A 14,867-nucleotide genomic window follows, 5' to 3' on the forward strand; every position below is an offset into this window, starting at 1 on the left:
GGGAAAAGGTATTTCCAAAGCTCAGGAGCTAAAGCCATGGTAGCAGGAGCTAGAGTCAAAGGAGCAGGCAGGTACAGAGACACTGACTCAAGGAGAACAAGGGGAAAGATACAAGCTGCTTTCACCCTTCCTTGGCCACCCTTGTCTACCACTGGTGGTACCCACTAGTCAAATGGAGTCCCCAAGTGAACTGACCAAAGACCTGGAAATGCTGCCTTTAAAGTTGGAATCCTGGCTGGGTGCCAGTGGCTCATGCCTATAATCCCAGCAACTCAGGAAGCTGAGATCTGAAGAATGAGGTTCAAAGTGAGCCCAATCTGGAATGTCCTTGAGACTCTTAGCTCCAGTCAACCACCAAAAAACCAGAAGCAGTGCTGTGGCTCAAAGTGGTAGAGCACTAGCCTTGAGTGAAAAAGCTCAGGAACAGTGGCCTAGACCCTGAGTTCAAGCTCCACACCCGATAAGAAGGAAAAAAAGAAAAGGTCGAATTCCTCCTCAGGCAAAGGGCAAGAAATGGAGCTTAGCCAATAGGACACAGGGTATATTAAGAGCAGACAGATTTATACTTTTACCAGCAGATATTGAGATGACCTAGCCCCATTCTATCTTCATACTTGGGGACTACTGTCTACAGGTGAAAGGTGGGGTCTTAATTTATATTTACTTATAGTGCAGCTGAAAGACATTCACTTGAGCCTTATATTTACTAATGAGAGTGAGCAGTACAGGAGGAGAAACCAATTAAAGTTAATTCATGACATCTGCCACTGATGGTCCATTCAGGAACATCAAATAGTGGCAAAGAGCCAAACTTGTCAGTCACCTTCTAAGTACAGACTGATTCCAAGAACTTTTCTAGAAAAACTGAAAGGCAACAGAGCACCAAAGGAATTAAAAAATACCTTAACTACATTCTGCACACATTATAAAGAACAATATGTTCTTGTAATCTTTTTCCCCCACTTGCTCTTCCTTGAAACTGCCTTCCAACCATTCAAGTCACCATCCTCTCCTTATCTTGCATTCAAAGAATACGTATATCCTGGACACAAACTTAAAAGTACAGCTAGGCCTATAATGTTATCCCAGCACTAGGCAGGCTAAGGCAAAAGGTCTCAGTTCAAGAGCCAGCCTGGGCTCCATAGAAAAACCTGTTCTTAACCACAAAAAAAAAATATATATATAAAAACAAGTAGGAGGGCTGGGAAGTGGCTCAGTGGTAGAGCACTTGCCTTGCATGCATGAGGCCCTGGGTTCGATTCCTCAGCACCACATAAGAAAAAAGAAAAAAGCCGGAAGTGGCACTGTGGCTCAAGTGGTAGAGCGCTAGCCTCGAGCTGAAGAGCTGAGGGACAGCGCCCAGGCCTAGAGTTCAGGCCCCACAACCGGACCCCCCACCCCACCCCAAAAAAAAACAAGTAGGAGTTTTAAAAATATTTTTACCTGACTAATTAACAAAAAGGATCCTTTAAATTTTCTTCAGCCTCTGTCGGAAAAAAACTGTTTGGATAGATTTATACTATCTTCTAAACAAGCTGAAACACACTTCCCCAGACAGTTGAAAGTTCTGTCCTATACTCTAAAAATATACCCCAACACGTTATGCTTTGCCATTGGCTGGCAATGAAGTTGTTCCTGTTCAAAAGGCTCCATTTTATTTTTCAAGACAATTTTTTTTAATGCTTTGCTTTGAAACTTAAGTGGTAAGAACCATAAAGAACTGTTCACTTCAAACAATTAGAAGTTAAATACAAGCAAGTGAAGTTTATACAAATAAGCACTGTATAATGACTCATACTTCAAGACTGTGAAAAAGCCAGGCGCCGGTGGCTCATGCCTGTAATCCTAGCTACTCAGGAGGCTGAGATCTGAGGATCGCCATTCAAAGCCAACCCCGGGCAGGAAAGTCCATGAGACTCTTTTTTTTTTTTTTTTTTTGGGTCCGGTTGTGGGACCTGAACTCTGGGCCTGGGCGCTGTCCCTCAACTCTTCAGCTCAAGGCTAGCACTCTACCACTTGAGCCACAGTGCCACTTCCGGCTTTTTTCTTTTTGCTTATGTGGTGCTGAGGAATCGAACCCAGGGCCTCAGGCATGCAAGGCAAGTGCTCTACCACTGAGCCACCTTCCCAGCCCTCCATGAGACTCTTATCTCCAATAAACCACTAGAAAACCAGAAGTGGTGCTATGGCTCAAGTGGTAGAGTGCTTGCCTTGAGCTAAAGAGCACAGGGACAGCGCCCAAGCCCAGAGTTCAAGCCCCACAACTGACCAAAAAAAAAAAAAAGACTGAAAGATTTCCACTTAATTTAAAATTAAATACTCTAAGATGACCAAACATGATTTTTAAGTGTCTTCCACAATGTAAAGAGGAAAGGCTTTGATGAATCAAATCAATAAAAGGTTAAAAGTTGCTTTCTAGCACCTAGCATGCTGCCTAGCATTTCAGTAGAAAATCAATAAATAATAAATATATGCTCATTGTGAATGTCCCAAGGTGGTGAAATAACATTATACATTTAAAATATCCCCATGACTCTTACAAGCATTCTCTTTCTCTCCTTCTCCCTCCTCTCTCTACCTTTAAAAGAAATATGCTTGGAAAATTTAAAGAGTTTTTACATTGTTTAAGGCCAGCATGGATAAAAATAATTGCTTGTTTTTATTAGTTAAGAAACATTTCAGTGGATGAACATACCAAATCTACCTCACCATCTCCTACCATCAAGCATTATTGTCTCAAATTTCTTACTATTACTGATGCATTACCTATGTTTAATTCCCAGATTGTTTCTGTGACATTTTCCCAGAAGATATATATAGCCAAAGATAGTCTTCAGCCTTTTGATAGTTAATAGTATCCTTTCTTATTGTCCTCAAAGATCTAAAACTGCTGTAATACTTTAATGCCTACTTGTACCTTCAAGTCATTCATATTTCTTTACTCACAATCAGGAGTGTCTTTGGAACAAAACCATGAAGCCAGCTATTACCATTTATATACACCTGTGCGCCTATGCCAAATGGGAGGAGGGACGAGGCCACACAGAAGTGGGATCTGGTGTCTCTAGACAAACAGCCTGACTGTAGGAGGGTTTGCAACAGAGCCTTCTTGCCACAGCACCCTCTCATAAACAACACACCCACTCGGTGCTACAGTACTACCCCTGGCTTCAACTATGAGAACTGAACTCCCCAAATGCCATGCCGGGTGCCAACTTCCCACCAGCCCAGCCACATCGCTTCCTTCAAAGCAAAAACATCTCCCTGTGAGCACTTGAATTCTAGAAGGCACCTTGATTAACCACTTCATCCTGAAGCCTTCAATACTGCTGATTCTTACAGGCAGCTGCTCCAGCAGCCTGTAATTAGGATTTTTCTAAAACACTCCCTTATTACACCGGGTTCTGATGATTCCGTCTGTCAGCAGAAAGAAGATCGTTAGGGAAAGTAGAGAGCTCCTCAACTTGGGGTGTTCCTGTAATATAGGGGCGAATTAACCCTTTGCTTTCCAAATCAGTGACCCGACTCCATACAGAGAGGCATCTGATTATGTTTGGAAAACCTACTTCACAGCAATGACACGACAGTAATTTGAATTGCACTAAATAATTTACAGCAAAACATTCTTCCCGCAAAGAGGAATATCCAATTCACACAACTCGGGGTACACTGGGCACGGAAACAACGACCTATTTCCCAAAGGTGTCCCCCACACCTGATGTCGAGTGTCACCTCCGCTGCTGTGGCTGGCTGCGGCCCCAGACACTTGCAGCACCTTTGACCTGATTTTTGTTTTTCTTTTTCTGACTCCGGAACCTTTGCCATTTCATCAAATGCATGCTCAGACCTGGACTCAGCGGCCCCCTCCTCGCTCAAGCAATGCCCTCAGATCCCTACTGACCTCAAGCCAGGGGCGGGGAAAAGTCGGGGTTTCCAACCTAAGCCCCGTCCCTCCCGCTTCCTTTCGCGCACCCCAGTTCAAAACTTTCCCCTCCCCATTTCCCACGGGCTCGCCCACTGCCGCCACGCGAGGAAAGCCGCCGAAAGGGGTCGTCCGAAACGGCTGGAGTCGGGAGGGCGTGGACGCCCTTGGTGACAAGACGCGGGGAAGGTCGCCCATCACGTCCCCCACCCCACGCGGAGAACCCCTGGCCTGTGGTGACCCCCCCTCCCCCAGTCCCCGGCGCGTCCGCTCCTGGGGCCCGGGTACCCCGACCCCAGCACGGAGCGTGTCAGGCCTCCCGCAGCCGCCCGGCCGGCCCCGAGGACGCGAGACCCCCAGGTCTCCTCAGGCGACCCCCCGGGTCCCTCAGGCCGCCCCGCGGACCGGCCACACCTCCTACACTCACCGCCGCCGCCCTCGCCGCCACCGTCTTCGTCCATCTTGAGACCACTCCCGCAGCCGGGGAGCCCAGTGCCGGGCAGGCGACGCGCTGGGGACTGCCGCCGTCAGGAGCTCACGGGCGACCAGGCGTCTCCACAGCGCGCGCGGCCCCGGTCGCGGCCGGGCCTCCTCCTGCGGCCGGGCGGGGCCTCGCCGCTCGGCGCGCCGTCACGTGATCCAAGCCCCGCCCGTCCCGGCGCGGTGGGCGGGGCCCGAGACTGCCGGGCCCCACCCGCGGGAACTCAGCTCGCCAGGCGGTGTCTGCAGTCGGAGTGAGAAGCCGAGACATAAACCATGGGTCACACACACACACACACACACACACACACACACACACACACACACACACTCACACACACAACGCGCAGCTCCGAACGCTCCCTCCCACCGCGACCCCTGCCCTCCAGCAGCCTGGGGATGGACGTATGGTCCAGGACACCGAGACACCCTACTCTACAAAACCCAGTAGCCCAGGGTTCCAGCTCGCACGTGCTATCTGGAGGAGGGGGGGTGGGGAGGGAGGAAGAGGGGGAGGGAAGGGAGCTGGGAAGATCTAGAAATGAGCGCACGGATAAATCGAGCAGTCCTCCTCCTCAGCCTCAGGACGTGCCCCAGTAACTCAAGCCGGCCTTTCAGTTTTCTAATATATAATGCAGCTCACCTCTTTCCCGACGATGGTATTTTAAAATTAACAAAGTGTAAAGCTTATAAATGAATGTTGTCATGAGATTGGAACCAAACCCCTATCCGGCGCACCTGGGGTCCAGCCCTCAGAGGACATTATAGGGATTGGACAGACTGGCGTCAGATGCCCTTGGAATTTAGCTCCAATCTCCCTTGGATTGCTGCCAATTGCCCTGGATTTATGATACAGAAGGAGCTCTGAATTCAATTTCCCGTGGGCACAGCCCGGGTCTGGGCGGAAGGCCTCGGTTCGCCTCGGTTCCAAACCTATGGATTGCCTTTCTCATTTCATGTATCTCATTTCCAGTAACCCCTCCTGCAGCAGTGAATATGGGCCCTCCCAAGCCATTCTGCTCCAACTAAATCACATTAAAGAAAAGCAAACATTGTAATGGAGGAGACTGTTCATCTCTAATAGAATTTTCCAGCAACTGTTTTATATTTTTAAAATGTCAATTGACTCAAAGGATTCTTTCACCATCATCTATCAAAGTAAACAGTTTTCACCTTTTGTTCAAGGTTGTAGGATGATTCCAGAGTTCAATCTCCTGCTGGGCACCAGTGGCTCAGAACTGTAATCCTAGTTACTCAGGAGGCTGGTATCTGAGGATCATGGTTCAGAGCCAGACCAGGCAGAAAAGTCAGACTGTGATGTCCAATTAACCAGCAAAAAGCCAGAAGGAGAGCTGTGGATCAAGTGATAGAGCACCAACCTTGAGCAAAAATGCTAAACACTAAGGGACTATGGGCTAGCCCTTGAGTTCAAGCCCCACTACCAGTACATACACATACATACACACAGACAGAGTTCAATTTCCTATTAACCTTATGAATAAAACACTGGGTATTCTCATGCTTCCTAAATTGTGGGGGATACTTCTGGGTATAGATAAGATGTTAGGCAGCTGATGTGACAAAGATGGAATAGAAAAGGGATCTGGTAGTCAGGAGATGTAAATTTAAGTCCCAACTCACAGATGTGGCTTTCTGATCTTCTTCCTGTCAAGCTTATCTTAATGTCATTTCTGGGGGGTGTGGGGAGAAAGCATTCTTTGAACTTGATAATGTGTTATATGGAGCTTTGAACTCAAAGACATCAATTATAAATGTGTTTCAATATCAATTCTTAATTTTTCAGTTTTCTCAGCATGCATTCCAATCTGTAGTTATTCCTCACAGTTTGAATCTAAAAATTGCTTCTGATCTCTTCTAATATAACAAAGTACAACCCAATTATTTGTAAGCAAAATATATTATTCTACAGGTTAGCCTGGACTTCCATTTCAACAAACCCTGCAAAAATGTTGGGAAAGGTTCAGACATGATGGCTCATACCTGTAATCCTAACTACTCTAGAGGTAGAGATCATGATTGTATTTCAAAGGGCCAGCCCAGGCAAAAACTCAAGACCCTATTCCAAAAATAACTAAAGTTAAAAAGGGTATTGGAGTATGGGTTCAAGTGATTGAGCACTTGTCTGGGAAGTGAGTGGTCCTGAGTTCAAATCCAGCATGTTGGGAGAATTAAGGCTTAGAGTGTCATTTCTACACTTTATTGGGGGGAATTGGAAGGCTTTAAAACCTTCATAACTAAAGGATATTAATATCTAACTTTAAAAGCTAGAATTTTTTTTTGGTTGCTCGTGGGGCTTGAACTCTGGACTTGGGCGCTGTCCCTCAGCTCTTCAGCTCAAGGTGAGTGCCACAGTGCCACTTCCGGTTTTCTAGTGGTTTATTGGAGATAAGAGTCTCACGGCCTTTCCTGCCCAGGCTGGCTTTGAACCTCAATCCTCAGATCTCAGCCTCCTGAGTAGCTAGGATTACAGTTGTGAGTCACCGGCACCTGGCTTAAAAAGCTAGATTTCTTTTTTTTTTTTTAGGCAATACTTTCCAATATTTCTCAGTTCCCACCAAGATAGCAATTGTGTTGGGAACCGATGACTCACAAGCGTAATCTTAGCTAGTCAGGAAGCTGAGACCTAGAGAATTGAAGTTTAAAGCCAACCCAAGCAGAAAAATCTCCAAGACTTCATCTCCATCTAATTAACCAGCAAAAAGCAAAACTGAAAGTATGGCTTAAGTGGTAAGAGTACCTGCCATGAGCAAGAAAGCTGAGCAAGTGGGAGGTCTCTAAGATCAAACTCCAGTATCGGCCAAATTTTTTTTAAATAGCCATTATGCCAAATATAGGAACATTAAGTACCCTAGTTATTCACTAAGATAGGCACTGTTATGTCTAATTTGTGAAAGCTTTCCTTAGATGTTGAAATCTTTTTGTTTTTTTTGTTTTTTTTGTCGGTCGTGGGGCTTGAACTCTGGGCCTGGGCACTGTCCCTCAGCTCTTCAGCTCAAGGCGAGCGCTCTACCACTTGAGCTACAGTGCCACTGCCGGTTTTCTGGTGGTTTATTGGAGATAGGAGTCTCACAGTCTCTCCTGCCCGGGCTGGCTTTGAACCTCGATCCTCAGATCTCAGCCTCCTGAGTAGCTAGGATTACAGGCGTGAGCCACCAGCGCCCGGCTAGATGTTGAAATCTTTATAAGTAAATTTGTGAGTAAAATAATTTATGCATCAGACAAATGCCAAGGTATTTGTATTAAATCCAGTTATTACATATTGCAATCACTCTGAAAGACAATAAAGACTTAGCAAGATTTATCTGCTCTTTTTCCTGTGGTACTGGAGATTAAACTCAGGACCTTGCCAAATTTCACCACTTAATCCACACATCCCAGCTCTTCCTTTTTTTGTTGTTGTTGTTTGACTTTGTTTTTGTTTTTGTGTCAGTCTTGGGGTTTGAACTCAAGTCTTGGGCACTATCCTTGAACTTTTTCCCTCAAAGCTAGAGCTCTACTACTTGAACCACAGCTTTACTTTTAGAGATTAGAATCTCTTGGACTTTCCTGCCCAACCTGACTTTGAACTATGATCCTCAGACCTCAGCAATCTGAGTAGCTAGGATTTACAGGCATGAGTCACCCAGCACCTGGCCTTGCCTTTGTTTTTACATGGGGTCTCTAGCTTTTACCAGCCCACTTTAGAACAAGATCCTCCTACCTCTACCTCCCATAGTCACCTCTTCTAGCCTCTGCTCAACAGACTGGGCATACAATGATAAACATACCAAGATTGAGTCCTCAAGTTCATGGGACTGATGGCCTAGAATACATATAGCCCCACTAAGCCTGTAATTAGGCAAAAAATCATTTAACTGTAACTTTGAAGTTCTCCCCTACTTAGAGACATCCACCCAAGTGTTTGTTGTTGCATATGTGTTAGCTCTATAGCCTTAAACTTCTTCAGGATAGAGATTGTAATGGCAATTTATTCCATCTCAACTATATCCTCAGAGGATAGGCATGTAAAAAAGAAAACACAGTATTTGCTAGACAACCAGGGCCAAGAAAAGTAGAAGATATTCTAAACACATGCTGAAACTCATTTGTCAGCCTTTGACCACTGCAGAATAGTGTAACAAATTTTTTTTAATGTGCAGATTCCAGAGATGTCAGAGCTTCTTTATACATTCATCTCTATCCTGCAAGTTGAAGTCTGTGAAATTTTCCTGCCAGTGCTAAAAAGCACAGAACTGAGAACACTGCCCATGCTGACTTCTTAAAATAAGTCAGGCTGGGCGCTGGTGGTTCATGCCTGTAAGCCTAGCTACTCAGGACGTTGAGATCTGAGGATCATGGTTCAAAGCCAGCCCAGGCAGGAAAGTCCATGAGACTCTTATCTCCAATTAACCACTCAGAAAACCAGAGGTGGTGCTGTGGATCAAGTGGTAGAGCACTAGCCTTGAGCTGAAGAGCTCAGGGACAGTCCCCAGGCCCAGAGTTCAAGCCCCATGACCTACCAAAAAAAAAAAAAAATCAGTGTGCCAGTGGCTCACACCTGTGATCCTACTATTCAAGAGACTAAGATCTGCAAGATCACAATTTGAGTCCAGAAGAGTAGAAGAGTCTGTGAGATACTGTCTCCAAAATAATCCAGCAAAAAGCACAGCTAGAGGTGTGGCTCAAGTGGTAGAGCACCAGCCATGAGCAAGCAAGCCATGCAAACTTGAGGCGTTGGGTTCAAACACCAAAACAACAATAAAAGGAAGCCAGGCACTGGTGGCTCATGCCTGTAATCCTAGCTATTCAGAAGGCTGAGATCTGAGGACTGAGGTTCAAAGCCAGCCCTGGCAGGAAAGTCCATGAGACTCATCTCCAATTAACCACTAGAGAAACCGAAGTGGTGCTGTGGCTCAAGTGGTAGAGTGCTCGCCTTGAGCTGAAATGCACAGGGACAGTGCCCAAGCCCAGAGTTCAAGCCCCACGACGGACCAAGAAAAAGAAAAAAAACAAACAATAAAAGGAAAGTCTAATGTTGTAGGGCAGGCAACCTCAAACTCTCCATCCTTCTATCTCAGTCTATCAAGTGTATTACTGGCGTGCCCCACTACACCCAGCAACCAGTATCTTTTGCTCACCACACTGCTTGACCAATTGCCTCTGCTAGACCAGCACAGAGCGGTTCCTGTCTCCCCTCTGATAACAGTTAAGAATGCAGACACAGTGGTGACTGTGAACAAATGGGGATCTCCACTGATCTGCTACATCTGCTCAGGGGCCTGGGTCAATCTGGAAAAGGCATACACCACAGCCAGCCTCCTGTTGGCTCACAGTCATAAAAGGAAAGTAATCTTTTCCAAAATCTAATTCCACCTAAGAATGGAGCTGATGTTGCATAGATTAATGTGCTCCACTGGGCCCAAGCAAACAAGAGGAGTCCATGTATCGAGTCACATCCTCATTAAATTTGCAAAAGCCCAGATATTCTGCCTTTTGCTATGCTGTCTCTCTTTTACAATTGCTCAGTGCCATCCTTCTACCTTGGTCTTGTTTTTCTCCTTGACATCAGTGCCTCAGTGTCACTTTACCAAGAGCAGCTTAATTCTTTTCTGATTGATTTGTAACTTGCAATTTTGCAAAAACAAAACAGCAGGGGAAAAAATATGGTCAAATTTCTCTTCTACAGTAAAGGTTTGGTTTGGGGGGGAGGGTGTTTGCTTGGCTTTGGGGTTTTTTGTTTGGTTGGTTGGGGTTTTGTTTTGTTTTTTGCCTTTACTGAGGCTTACTCAGAACTCAGAACTTCATGCTTTCACTTAGCTTTCTTGTTCATGGCTGGTGCCCTGCTACTTGAACTATGCCTCCAACCCAGCTTTTTTGCCTGATTAATTAGAGGTAGAGTCTCAAGGACTTTCCTTCCCAGGCTGGCTTCAAAAGGATTCACCAGGACTGGGAATGTGGCTTAGAGGCAGAGTGCTTGCCTAGCATGGATGAAGCCCTGGGTTCAATTCCTCAGTTCCACATAAGCAGAAAAAGACAGAAGTGGCACTGTGGGTCAAGTGGTAGAGTGCTAGCCTTGAGCAGAAGAAGATCAGGGGCAGCGCCCAGGCCCTGAGTTCAAGCCCCCAGACTGGCACATAATAAGAAGAAGCTAGCACTATAGGCATTACTGACCAGTGCCCACCCACAGTAAACTTGGAATAAAATAGTTTGGCCCCTATTCTGAGCTCTTTGCCCTTGGAAAAAAGATTCTGCTTAAGACAGCACCAATATTAAGAGTTATTTAAGAAAGTTGTCTGCTATAGTAATAAAAAGCTGTGTTATTTTTATCTAGTTCTTCATTTTTTTAGTTTGTCCCTGACCTACTAAAACATTAAAAAACAATTAATTTCAAAAATTAAGTTGGTCAGGAAAAAAAAGTTGGTCAGAGTCCACAATGTACAGCTTAAAATCATCAGGAGAATCATCCCAGAGAGTCAAGTGTACTATCGGTCAAGCAATTAAAAAGAAAAAGGGTTGCTGGGTGTGGTGGCTTACACCTGTAATCCTAGCCACTCTGAAGACAGAGATTAAGAGAATCATTATTTGAGAACAGCCTGGGGAAAAAGTTCCCAAGACTCCATCTCAATCAATAAGCTGGTTGTGATGATGCACACCTGAGATCCCAGCCACCTACAAGGTGGAGATAGAAGGATTGAGTTCCAGCCAGTCCCAGGCCAAAAAAAAAAAGACTCTACCTGATAAATAATACAAAAAAGGAAACATAGTTGAAGTGGTTAGAGTATCTGCCTAGCAAACACAAGTATAAGTATATGAGTTCAAACACAAGGCTATGAGTTCAAACCCACTAAAAAAGGGCAGGGGGCTAAAATAACAAACATGAGGACATAGAACATCTGTCTGACTCATGTCCTGTTTTCAGGGAAAATGTTGCCCCTAGCCAGCAAGGGACAGGACAATGGTCACACAGCATGTGACTCTAAGGTCCTAACTACACACAAGCAGTCTGACTTGTCAGATTGTAGACGCCAGTTCTGAATTCCAGCCATTTATTGCTTTCTTTAAAAGGCCACATAACACCCACTGATAGTTTTTGGACCGTAGCCATGATGTATCCCAAAGCACAATCACTGGTACCTGGATAAGCCTAGGCTATAGCAGGCCAGCTTTCTTGTCAACCTTAAAGATTCATAAGGTTCCTGGGTGCTGGTGGCTCACACTTGTAATCTTAGTTTCTCAGAAGGCTGAGATCTGAGGATTGAGGTTTGAAGACAATCTGGACAGGAAAGTCTGTGAGACTCTTTAACCACCAAAAAGTTGGAAATGGAGCTGTGGCTCAAGTGGCAGATTGCCATCCTAAGGGAAAGCACCTAGGCTCTGAGTTCAAGTGCCAGTACCAGCAAAAATAAAAATAACAGCTGGAGTCCAGCACCATGGCTCATGCCTATAATACTAACTACTCAGGAGGCTGAAGTCTGAAAATTGAGCCAAGCAAAAAAACAGGCCCTGAGTTCAAGCCCCAGTATCAGCACACATAAAAAGAAAAGAAAAGAGACCCAGACTCTCTTCTAGGATAAAATACTGATGGAAGATACCAAAGAAGATCTAAATAAATGATGAAGAGACATATCACGTTCATGAATTGGAAGACAACATAGGAAGATGGCAATTCTTCCCAAACTGAGATGTAAATTTTAAAAAAATTCCTATCCAAGCCGGTACCGGTGGCTCAGGCCTATAATCCTAGCTACTCAGGAGGCTGAGATCTGAGGATCATGGTTCAAAGCCAGCCTTGGCAGGAAAGTCCACAAGACTTATTTCCAATTAACCACCCGAAAACCAAAAGTGGCGCTGTGGCTCAAGTGGTAGAGTGCTTGCCTTGAGCTGAAGAGCTCAGAGATAGCACCCAGGCCCAGAGTTAAAGCCCCATGACTGACCACGTCCCCACTCCTCCCCCCAAAAAATTCCTGTCTAAATCTCAGCCAGTTTTTTTTTTTGGTAGATAGGACCAAGTTTATTCTAAGATTTATTTAGAAAGAGACAAAGAAACTAGAACAGCACTAGAACACTAGAACAATAATGACTTGGCATAGCTCAGGTAGCAGAGCTTTTGCCTAACTTACACAGGGAAGACAGGAAGGCGAGAATGAGCAGAGGCTGCTATAGTTGTCAGTAAATGAAGGCTGAGGGTGGCTGGGGCTGCCAGAAGCTGGGAGAATGCAAGAAGGGGCCTTCCTCAGAGCCTTCAGAGGAGCTGTGAACTGTGGTCTGACTCTCTTGCCTTCCCAAACTATAAGATAGTACATTTCTGCTTTTCTTTTCTTTTCCTTCCTTCCTTTTGTTCTTGCTTGCTTGCTTCCTTGCTTGGTGTGTATGTTCCAGTACTGGGGCTTAAACTCAAGGGCTTATGCCTGCTTTAGCTTTTTCAATCAAGGCTGGCGCTCTACCACTTGACCTACCCCTCCACTTCTGGGTCTTGCTTATTAATTGGACATAAGAATTGTACAGATTTTTCTGTGTGGGCTGGCTTTGAACTGAGTTTCTCAGATCTCAGATCTCAGCCTTCTGAGTAGCTACTAGTGTCCAGCTCATTTCTGTGGTTTTAAGCCACTTGGTTTGTGGCCAGTTGCCACAAATACCTTTGGATTTGTGTGTGTGTGTGTGTGTTTTCTGGGGATTGAAACTAGGGCCTTGGTCTGGGGTGCATACTCAACCACAGAGCACTGAGCTACAGTCAGCCCTTGGTTTTGTTTTTCTTTTTTTGGTTGGTCATGGGGCTTGAACTCTGAGCTTGGGTGCTGCCCCTGCGCTCTTCAGCTCAAGGCGAGGGCTCTATCGCTTGAGCCACAGTGTCACTTCCTCTTTTGTTATCTTTTTCTTTCTTTCTTTCTTTCTTTCTTTCTTTCTTTCTTTCTTTCTTTCTTTCTTTCTTTCTTTCTTTCTCTTTCTTTCTTTCCTTCTCTTTCTTTTTCTTTCTTTCTTTCTCTCTCTCTCTCTTTCTCCCTTTCTCTCTCTTTTTCTTTCTTTCTTTCTTTTTGAAACTAGGTCTAACCCAGATTAGCCTAGCACTGGTGACCCTCATGTCTCAAAGTCCCAATTACAGGCATGCACCACCACCACATCCATCTAACTACTATCCTTTGATTCTGCCCTTTTGGTGATTTCGGGTAAAGGGGAACCTTGTTAGTGATACCCAGAGAAAGACAAGTCTCCCCATCTTGGAGCAGTCAGTGTAGCTTCCTGGCAGGGAAAATGAATCTCAGATTCCATCTGGTGCTGAAGAACTGTCTTCTACCAAAAGAAAAAAAGGGACACACCCTGAAGCAGGCAGCATTTTTGTGTGTTTAAACAGGAGTTGGAAAGCAAGCAAAGGAAAATCACATTCTGGTGCCGCCTGCCACATGAATGCAGTGCCCAGGGCACATTCTCCCCTCGGCGCCTGCTCCCGGCTGTGAAGGCTCTAAGTCAGCTGGCTGGGAGCTTAGTCACAGCCCTTCCAACCTCCTCCACACTGCCAAGTTCCAAGGAGGCAGGGAGGGTATATTCTGGACTAGACCTTCTCAAAAGACTTCCTATCAGAGAGGGTGAGAGAGTTATCCCAAAACCAACTGATCAATCAATCAGTTTCTATCTCTGTGTCTCTATCCCTTTCTATGTGTGTCTCTTGTCCCATACTCCCTTCTGTCCTAGATTTAGGGTGTACAAAGGAAGCAATTAAATGCTTAAACCTATCCATCCCAAGCACCTGGGGATTAAACTCATCTTGTTGCACCTGCTAGATGAGCGCTCTACTACTTAAGCCATGCCCCCAGTCTTTTTTGCTTTTCTTTTTCAGCTATGGTAATTTCACTCCATGGCTTTGAATAAATCCTCCTACCTCTGCCTCTCAAGTAGTTGAGATTACAGGCATGCACCACATTACACCTCACTATAATAACCATATTAACACACCTGCTGAGGACTAAGTATCCGCCTCACCCTTCCTGAACCCCTCCTAGCTTCTCCACTCTCTATAAGGCAGGTACCATTAGTTCCTTTTAAAGAATTTAGGCTCCTAGGTGTTTGCTTCCCTGGGACCACACAAGGAGACAGTTGTGGAATCCATACTTTTCCTCTGTTGTCCCTCTTTCTTCCAAGAAACAAGATCTCTGGAATCTTTAAAAAAAATCTTTTTTTGGCAGTACTAGGCAAGTGCTCTATTACTTGAGCCACACTGTCAGCCCTGTTTTGCTTTAGTTACTTTTCAAAGAGACTCATGTTTCTCTCTTGGAGAAGATTTTGGACTAAGATTCTCATACCAAACCTTACTCCATAGCTGGTATTACAGGAGTGTATTACCATACCTGGCTTCTGTCACACCTTTGTTGGGCCCCTACCAGGCAGTATATACACTGAGCCAAGAGCTGGGACTTTATATCTAGGGATTGTATTTTAACATATCCCATGGTCTGTCAGGGAGGTGCGGGAA

General features: G+C 45.3%; 1 protein-coding gene across 2 annotated transcripts in view; it reads right to left on the minus strand.

Moving 5' to 3' along the window:
- Positions 1–4,513, minus strand: part of Cyth3 (cytohesin 3) — a 109,759-nt gene extending 105,246 nt beyond the window's left edge. For both annotated transcript variants that reach the window (XM_042686644.1, XM_042686643.1), the window contains exon 1: positions 4,350–4,513. In XM_042686644.1, the coding sequence (XP_042542578.1) occupies positions 4,350–4,383 (34 nt within the window). In that variant the 5' untranslated portion in view covers positions 4,384–4,513. The remainder of the gene's footprint in view (positions 1–4,349) is intronic.
- Positions 4,514–14,867: the final 10,354 nt, after the last annotated feature.

The sequence above is a fragment of the Dipodomys spectabilis genome, unplaced genomic scaffold (assembly GCF_019054845.1).
Source record: "Dipodomys spectabilis isolate Male_0828 unplaced genomic scaffold, ASM1905484v1 ptg000098l, whole genome shotgun sequence".
Classification (NCBI taxonomy): Eukaryota; Metazoa; Chordata; class Mammalia; order Rodentia; family Heteromyidae; genus Dipodomys; species Dipodomys spectabilis.